At 43.2% G+C, this 9,874-nt stretch overlaps 1 protein-coding gene and 1 long non-coding RNA gene across 2 annotated transcripts in view; one reads left to right on the forward strand and one right to left on the reverse strand.

Moving 5' to 3' along the window:
* PARD3B (par-3 family cell polarity regulator beta) overlaps positions 1–9,874 on the reverse strand; it is a 999,825-nt gene that overhangs the window by 370,213 nt on the left and 619,738 nt on the right. The window contains exon 13 of the mRNA XM_019523483.1: positions 1,452–1,622. Coding sequence (XP_019379028.1) covers positions 1,452–1,622 — 171 coding nt within the window. The remainder of the gene's footprint in view (positions 1–1,451; positions 1,623–9,874) is intronic.
* The window catches only part of LOC109302021, a 21,603-nt gene continuing 15,738 nt past the window's right edge, over positions 4,010–9,874 (forward strand). Inside the window, exon 1 of the long non-coding RNA XR_002098690.1 lies at positions 4,010–4,021. This is a non-coding gene — a long non-coding RNA (uncharacterized LOC109302021). The remainder of the gene's footprint in view (positions 4,022–9,874) is intronic.

Consider the following 9,874-nt stretch of genomic DNA (forward strand, 5'->3'; position numbering starts at 1 on the left):
CTGGGAGAGAGGGTGGAGGATGGGGCCTGTTTGATTCGGCCGAATTGATTCAGGACAGTGATTCAAATCACCGAATCGAATCACTGATCCCTGAATCAGCCAAATCTGAATCCAAAGCGAATACTAGCCACTTCACAGAGGCTTACAGGATACGTTACTTGGGTTTCTGGATAATCTTCGATGAAAACTAGTTTTACATTGCATAATTTGATGACTGAGTCTTGCTTGTGTTTATTGGATGATCTGATCACATGTTAATATTACTGTTAATTTATTAACTGATTTGAACTAATATGAATACAGATCTAAGCTCTCTTTCAATAATATAACAAGAGTCACCAAGTTCTTGAATCACCATGGCCACATCCACACATGTAGGCATGTGCAATCTGTGGTGCCACAAACTGCACGTGTTGCATGTTAAACTGTGCATGGCGCTGATAATTTGCAGCGTGGGGGCAAAATTTGCTACTGGAATTTCTTGGTAGCAAAAAAACCAACTAACTAACCAAGCAACCAAACAAAAAACCAGGGGGAAAAAGTCGCACAAAGCATGCAAAAATAGCAGTGTCACGACGAACACAGAGATGGGGGAGCCCCTGCACTGAGGTACACTGTGCCCCAGCCAGCGCCACTCCATGGCTGGCTGAGGCAGTGTGCCTCAAGATGGGGGAGCAGGCAGCCCTGGGCTAGCTCCTCCCATCTCCATGTATCTCAGCCCAGGGCTGCCTGCTCCCCCATCTCTGCATGCTGCTCTCCGGCTGGCTGGGGCACAGGGTTCCTCAGCTTGGGTGCTTGGAAGCACACAGAGATGGGGGAGCAAGTAGCCTTGGGCTGCCTTCTCCCATCTCCCCGTGCTGCTCCCCAGCTGGCTGGGACACAGGGTGCCTCAGCACGAGGACTGCTTGCCAGCTACCCTGCACTGAGGCACCCTGTGCACCAGCAAGCCTTATCTTGCAGCACATACAGCCCAGCCAGGAGCTGGGAGGAGCTGGGCACAGGCACTGCCCACAGTGGGACAATGTGTCCCACAATAAAGGGCACATGAACGGGTGTGCTCTGCCACACAAGGCAGAGGAACAAATTTGTGCCACTACTACTTGTGCCGCTGCAAGTACACGCCCCTGCTCATCTGGACATGACTCATGAGTCACCAACCCTAGAAGGCTGAAGGTACTCCCAGGTGATAAATTTGCAAGTCGCCTAAGTCTACTTCCAAATTCACATGCCAGTACGTCAACCAGAGATAAAAATCTAAATGTTCCAAAACTTAAAATGCTTCCAAGTTTTTAAAAGGACAGAGATAAGATATTCAGATGAAATAGAAATAGATATATATTTTAAAAGTGACAGCTGAAGAACAACCTCCATGATTTTTATTAATAGAGTTGTGTGTACAACTCTCAGCTCAACACAAGGAATCTAACTCATGAATAAGTTTCTTCAATTACCTCCATCTGTCTCTCCAGTCTCCTGAGGACTACCAACTGGATCATCCCACGAATGTTCCCTTCCATAGACATGGAACGCCTCAATGTCTCCATGGCTTCATGGTTTGATTTCCCCAGAAGAGATTCCCCATTCACTGCAATCAGCTGGTCATTTATCCGCAGGCGGCCATCCTGCATGAAGCAAAAATAGTAAAGGACCAGTGTGTGGGACACAATATCCAGGAAAAATAGATGCAATCAAGCATTTATTTCTTAAAAGCTAAATTCAACTCCCTGTAAACATTGAGATGTTCTAAAAATCCTGTGTGGCACTGGTTGGCCAATATTTGCTTTTTAATCACACTGTTTTTGAAGAACAGTTAATGAGGCAGTTAGAGAAGTATAAATGCTACTCTGTTGCACAGGCACTCTACACTATAATTTGTATGAGTCCCAAACTGAAAAATCAGAATATCAGCTGTAAGTTAGAACATATGAACCACATTTGTTAATATCTCTGATGTGCAACAAAAAATGAATCTTGCAACTTATCTAAAGTATTGTGCATCTGTTTTCAGGATCTATTAAGAAATATATACAGTTGCACAAATTATTCAGTCTCATACATGTACTGGTGCTGATATTGCCACAATACTTATGCCAGCCTACAAGAAATATTCTCAATTTAGAATGGTCATGAAGACATAAACATCCATATTTCAATTAAAAGCTTTTCATCTATAATTTTAACAGTGAAACTGTTGCCAACAGCAAAATTGAGGTTGTGCCATCTTAGAGTGGTTTGTGTTTTTTGAAGAAAGCTATTTGCTTTCATTGCCAGGATTAACTGACAGTTGTGGACATAATACAATTGTGCACACTGTTATTTTCTGGGTTTAGCAGGCCAATTCCTGTATTTATTAATAACTGTGACTGGTTCTTTTTCATATATGCATGCATCACAGAGCTCTTTCTCTTTAAAAATTATAGAAAGATAGAAATAAATTTTGTTTATTAAGAGGTGAAAGTTTCTTTTAGAGCTTCCTCATTTCACAATTATCAAGTTGTATCAGACCATTGAAAGAAGGAAGAAAAAGGGTATGAAATGGGGAAGAGATGAATGAATAGCAGGAAAGGAAATGGACTAGAAAAAACATTATCTTGCTTAATATGATTTTGATTCAATCATAGGCTCATTATGTATTCTTCATAAGGCACTCGTCAGAACTGTTTACATATCTCATATATCTGAGTAATCCAAAATATATATACTTTTCAATTCTTATTTTTTCTATCAGAATGATGTTCAATTAACTCTTCTAGTATTGCCGCCAAGTCTAACTAAATGATTTGTGCTTAAGGACTTAGAGTTGCGGTGACAAACCCTTTTTTCTTAGGTACTGTTTTTACTGGCACTGGGGATCATCACTATTGCCACAGCAGCACATGAATAGTAAGCAGTGCCATAGGATTAAAAGAAACAGCAAAGGCCAGAAAAGGAGAACAAACAGGGAGGCAAAAGATGATAAAGGAATGAATTGGAAGATGAGTCAAATAATGAGGGAGGGTAAAGAGATAGGAAATAACAGTACCATTTATGAGGAAGATTCTGAGAAAAACAAACTACTATTTCAACGTAACCTTTCATACAGTCAAAGAAATTATGTTAACCCCACTCTTCCACTGCATGCAGAAACAGTGCCTTAGGATATGTGAAAGAAAAGAGAGAGAGAAGAGTTAAGATTGTTGGATAGGGAATTTTATTACTTGCACATCAGTCACAATTCCTTTGTGACTAAAATTCACTGAAATGAATAAAGTCATTCATTGCAGTGGGAGTTGGTGGAAAGAAGATTTGCTTTTTGTGAGCCTCTGTAAAATGTCAAAAATTTTAAAGAGTCCCTCATATCCTCCATCTAAAATTCCACTGCCCTATGATGAACTTTCCCCCCATTTTGTGAATAAGTTCTCCTGCTTAAAGATCTGTTAAAACTACTAGCAAAAGTATGTTCAAGTATACACAAGAGTTTTTTAAGTGTACCTTGGCACAACAATATTAAAAATACAGAGTTATCATAATAAGGGTCACCTACCAGTGGATTTAAAGCCTTCATAACTTTCCTGTTTTAGAAGCTTGCCTTGTCATTCTTTCTGTTTTCTGTTTAAAATGTCTTTAATTGTTTCTGTATTTGTATGATGTCAGTTCTTAAAAGCTCTTTTGACCACTTTAAAATGCTCAACTTAAATGCAAAACTCACGAGGAAAAACAAAGCAGGCCAATATCCTTTACAATCACAACAACCAAAACACCTCACCATTGTTAACAACTGGAAGACAAGCTGAACACTGTTTTTGGAGGGGACTGGAAGTTATTTAGTACAAAGTTTTTCTATGATTTTGAAGACTGGAAAAAATCTTCAGACTCAGATTTGCATATCATTGGTGTTATGGCCCACACTAGTACCCACACATCCAAGATAATTCACTTGGCTCAAGGTAAGCTAAGTGATTGTTTCAACAGGGTAAGTGGACAGGCGTTGATTCTACCAGGAGAAACTCTCCTGAAAGTGACACCTTCTGGGTTGGAGATGGTATATTGTTGTCCTAGAATTGCCATTTTTTGTGGGGGAGAAACCATGTGAACATTTGTAAGCTCATGGTTACTACTGGGAGAATAGTTATTCTCCCAGCAGGGAATCCCAGTAGGGAAGCAAAGCAAGAAGTAAATTCCACCAAATCCTTGGCTGCAAGGTACTTAGTTTTTGAATTCTACTAATGATCATAGAACTATATCCCTCTAATGGAGTTTCCCATCAAAAGAACAATCTAGCCATCTCCTTGGCAGACTCACCATTTCCCCCTCGACTCAATATGGACTTCTTAATGGCATTCAATACAGTCAATTTTGCTTCCTGGCCATCCCATTCAATGAACTGTCATTCATATTTGGTCCTTTAGAAGTTAGACTTGGGCCTAACTGTGCTAGTAGTGCTGCATGTTCATATAGGGAGAAAGAGTCTCTCCCTCTTTGTGTAAAGTTTATAGCAGTGGTTCTGCTACATTTCTTTTTGGTGATGTATTTGTGAGGACCACAATAAAGTGTTCTGCCAGAATGTCATAATGCAAGCTAAATTAAAAACAGTGAAATTACAGAATGTGGTGATACATGTCCAGTGATCACTTTAGCAACTCAAATTCAGATGAAAGGTGTTATTACTAAAATCGTATAATATTTGGAAATAGCTATTATAGCAGAAGATTAAAAAAACCCACAAGAAAGGAGGTAGATGTGGGACATAAAGGTACAATCATTGAGTGTAAAAATGATTTAATTCTATAGAGTTCTATAAACCTACTAGATTCTCATTATGATTATAAAGACATTTTTTATTTCACCATTTTGTGGCAATCAGGTGCCACAAAAATATCATCTTGAACAGGGGTGGGCAATTATTTTGGGCAGAGGGCCACTTACTGAGTTTTGGCAAGCCATCAAGGGTCGCATGACAGGCAGCCCAGGGCAGATGAATAATAATTTTCTAAATATTTTAGGGGCTCCACAGGCTGGACAGAATGGCCTGGCGAGCCTCATCTGGCCCTCGCGCTGCATTTTGCCCACCCCTGATTTTGAACATATACTCCCATTTTCCATTTCAGAAATTATCTGAAGATCTTAAAAAAAATTCCCTTAATTTTTCACAATTTGTATTACGGGACTTCTTTGAGGCTTGCTAAAACCAAGGGCAGTAGTGTGAAGCCAGTGTGCTGAAATTTTGAAACAACTGAAAAATGCTGGCCTGTTTTCAGACCCTTTATACATGGAGTATAACAGATAATGGCAGCCAACCAAAATGTTTGCATTTTATACATAAATTTATACATTCCTTTCATTCTCAAAAACAGAGATTGATGAAAAAAGATACTAAAATCTGGTGCATTAAAATCATTTGGTCACTATAAGAAGGATTGTAGGATTACATCTATTGCAATGCTTAGACAAATGTGCTGGTTTTCTTCTACCAGTTGTGGTCTGTAAAAGGGTAAGAAATAATCTGATGGCTTCAAGCTGATCTGCAAACTCTGAATCCATGGGATTCAAAAGAAACTGTAATCATATGGGTAAAGATGGTTTTCCAAAACCGTAACATCTAATAATATAACTAATAAGACCATGGAGTTGAGTCATCTGTCCTGTGGGGCTCTTCACAGATCTGGAAATTTGGCAGTGGGGGAGCGATGGCAACAAGCTACCACTGCTACTCCACCACCAAATTTCCAAGTCCCGCGGGCCAGATGACATGGTCCCGTGTGCTGGATTGAGTCACCAGGCAGGGCCCAGGCCCCAGTTCTCCAGTATGTGGAACAGGGGGTGGGTGTGTAGGGCAGAGAGGGTGGGGTGTAAGTCAGGGGGGCATGAAGCAGTCCCTTGCAGGCTGGAACTCTGCCAGCCTGCAAGGGAAAAGCCATGGTTTCCCACATTTTTCTCCACTAAAGGAAAATCTGTTTTGAAAGTTTTTCGTGACCCTTTCATATATTCTTGTGATCCACTTTTGGGTCACAAATCACGGGTTAAGAAATGCTGACTTAGGTGACTATTGCCATACTTACACAGGAAGCTTAATTTGTACATCCTACTCTCTCTCAGATGCCTGGTTTAAGGCTAAGGCTGTGTTGGGTTGCCAAATACGAGAACAGTAGTAAACATTTTCAGACACCCAACCACCTGTGTTTCCTTTTGGCTAGCTTACATGCTCCCTTGCTCAGCTGCTGTCTGTTGTTAATCCCAGTCCTAGGTAGCTAACTCTCCCCTCCACTGTATGGAAAATTTAGATGCCTAACTCAACAGCCATGATTTTCATCCCAGAAGCCAGTCCCTGCTTAGGGAGCACCAATCTCAAGTGGCCTTTTCCAAGCTATTCCTTGACATGGGCAGTGCAGTAATACAATGAAGTTGTTACCACTGTCGTGCATGCCAGAAACATATTGTAGGAGCAGCCACGTTGGAAGTCCCTGGAGTGGTTTCACCATTGCTTTTCCAACTTTGGCATATGCACGTGGGAATGGGTGGGCAGGTTGTGCTTTGGATACTGTTTGGGGCTCAGTTACACAGAGTCAAACTGTTACTGATTAAAATCTATGAAAATCCTACAGAATTCAACTACAATTCACTTATTCCTTCAGTACTACCTTATATAGTGATTTCTCATCCCCAAGGTACTGTGGGAAGCAACCAGATGTGGGCGGAGAAACCAAAATAAACATAAGCAGTGGCCCTAGAATGAAAGATAGTATGTGTATTTCTCACCTTATGTTCTTTATAGTTTCACCCTCCACAAATGGAAATATACTGTGATAAACAACAGAAGTAGAAAGAGTTGGTGCAGGAAATATGAAGAATGTGAAAAGAACTATTATGTTTTTTACATTTTTAAATATCTGTTATGTACTCCTAATTACGCCTGTACTCTCATGCTACAAAATATTAATAATAAAAAAATGCTGTAAACCCTCACAATTACAAATTGGAATGTAAAGTTAAGAGGGGACAGCAGCTAGCTGCTGCAGCAAGCAGCTGTCTATTGCACCAGAGGAGGGCAGGCTGGCTATCAAGCCCAAGTGGAAACCCCTGTGTGTAGCTGGGGATCCACATGCTGGGCTTTGGGGCACAAGCAGGTGGTCTGCCCCAAGAGAAAAAGGCTGCTAAAGACCAACAGGCAGGCACCCGAGCTACCCTAGGGCACTGGGGTGAGAGGCCTCCAAGGGAGGTATAGCTTGCAGGCAACCTTAACCCTGAATGAGGAAAACTTTTAGTTTATGAAGCAGCTTCTTTGCATTTATGTTATGTTTTGAGCTTGAGACTGGAGGACCAGGTTGTGGCTATGGGGGAGCCGTGGAGCACATGGAGGGGTGCCTGGTGGGGCACTCAGTGGCAGGCAGCCTAGCTTAGGGATCAGGGACCAGAGGGATGAGGCAGTAAGAGCAACCTGGCCTGGGATCAGGTACCCAGAGGACCAAGGCTGAGATGGTGAGAGCAGTCTGGCCTGGGGGAGGGACCCCAAGGCCTGAGGGCTGGCCCAGAGCATGTGATGGGGGTTAGGGGTTCAGAGCAAACACGTGCAAGATGGGGCCGAGGCCCAGAAGCCAAGGTCTGGGGCAGTGGACCTGGAGTGCAAGGTGCAGCCAAAATAAAAAGGCCAGGGCTGGGAAGGCTGAGGTTCAGGACCTGAGAGTTCAAAGCTGCACTGGGCCATAAGGTTCCCTTCAAATGAACACCAACAAACATCTGTGAGGCATGGGCATGACTACAGGGGAGGACAGAGGCCACGGATCTAGCCCATAATGCACCTAGTGCCTTGAGGCACCAATAGGGGCAGAGGGCCGTAATTTTGGGCCTGAGGTGCAACACTGGAGCCAGACAGGTACAAGAGATACCAGCTGGCCAAAATGAACACTTTGGGACCCTGAGGCAGCCTCCCGTAACATCACAACAGTACTGCGGCATTGCACTGGTTGTGCCTGCCACTTTAAGACCATCAGGTAGGCTGTGGAGCAACTGGTCGGTGGGTTCAAGCCCAATTATGTAGTCACTTGACTGCAGGGGGCCACCTGATTGGAGGACGGCTGGGTATAAGTTCAGACCCTGGGAGCAGGGCTGGCAGTTACATCTGGGGAGCTGGAGAAGTAACATTGTCCACCCTGAAGACTGCAGCTCCTGTAACACCCAGAGATTTAGGGTAGGAACTATGGGGATGGAGGAGGTTCCTTTTCATACTGGGCAAGACTTGAAACTGCATCCTGCTGGAGCCGGTTAATGTGGTGGTACTGGTAGTGGCGGGGCAGCCTCCAAGAAATGCCACATGTGTGCCACTCCAGGGGAAAGTGAGGATGGGGCACTGGAAAGCCTCAGCCCCCCACTGCCTTGTGGGTTACCCAATGGAGGGGGAAAGGCTAGGGGAGCACACACCGGCAGAAAAGCACTATGGGGCCAAGGGTTCACTGGGAGGGACCTGAGGCCTGAAGGGCAAGAGGCCCAGAGAGGGACATCAGGCTTGAGGGGAGAGGTGTCCAGAGAGGGGCCAAGGCCCAGTGTGGGGCCTGAAGCCTACAGACAGGGAAGTGTGGCCCAGTGAGGGGTCAGAGGATGAAGTGTGGCCCAGCGAGGGACCAAGGGTCTAAGGCTGACCAAGTGGGGCTTGAGGCCTGTGTGGCCAGAGGCCAATTGTGGCCCAGTGAGGGGCCGGGGGAGTAGCATGGAATATAGGATGCCATCTGCAATGCATGGGACATGGTGTAGGGATGGCTCAGAGCTGTGTGACTGACCCAGTATACCAGGGCCACAAATGGGGCAGTCTCCTGCATTATAGATCCATTTATATCAAGGTGTGGCAGGCCACTGCAGGGGCAGAGTGCCCTAAAACAGGGGGGTGGGATCTATGTTTTCCGGTGCTCGGAGACCCCCCTGTTACAAGTACCTCCTTGTTACAAGGTGTGGCAGGAAAGGAAAAGGGAAGGTTCCCTGAGGAGCTGGAGCAGGGAGGTAGGAGTTGCATGGCCACCAGGGGGCTTCATGGCCACACTTGGGACGTGACCCTGCTATAGAAGGCTGGAAGAAAAACACTCATTTCACTGGTAAAGGAGGTAGGCCACAAGGGAAAAGTTCTGATGTTTGGAACCCCAACAATGAAGCCACAGGAAATAAAAGCTTCCTTTCCTGCTCATTTGATTTTAGTCCTATTACAATTTTTCCCTTTTCTATGGAAAGGTAAATAAAGGCAATTGACTGTTAACCACGCACATAAAAGCTAACACCTTGCTTACTGCCATTTAAACATCAGCTATAAATATGTGATCGTGTAATTTTTCATGTTGTGAACTGCCTTATTCAGCAGACTGAATCAGAAGATGAATTTACATGAACTGAACTAAAAATATTTGTACAGAAAACAGAATGGTTAGGAGCTGCTGAGAGACTACAAAGAAAAAAGTTACCAATAGATTTGTTTTTAATTTGAAGAAAGTTATTTCTATTTAAGTTTTATTTGAAATATTGAGAAAGAATATATTTTCTAAACACGAACAAGTCCCTGAGTACTTTTTAAACATTAAGACAAACAAGAGCCCTTCCTTTTATGATAGATCTGAACAAGTCACAATGTTGTGATATAGCAGGTTACAATCAACTCAGCAATAATTGCTAGCTTCTATTCAACAGACGTCAACCTCAGCTAAGCCATGTTTTTCTATATTACCAATAATATTTTGATTTTATGACAATTTTTTTTAATTCCACCACAAATTAAACACATCATCCTTCATAGCATGGGACTGCTGAAATTTTATTGTTTTGAATGTGAAATAAATTTGTCATTTCAGCCTCTTTGGTGCTGCTTCACAGATCTACTGGTCACCTCTACAACTCTGGAAAGAAATCAGTGGAGAGAAAA

Source organism: Gavialis gangeticus, unplaced genomic scaffold, assembly GCF_001723915.1.
Source record: "Gavialis gangeticus isolate Ggan-Ray unplaced genomic scaffold, GavGan_comp1, whole genome shotgun sequence".
Lineage (NCBI taxonomy): Eukaryota > Metazoa > Chordata > Crocodylia > Gavialidae > Gavialis > Gavialis gangeticus.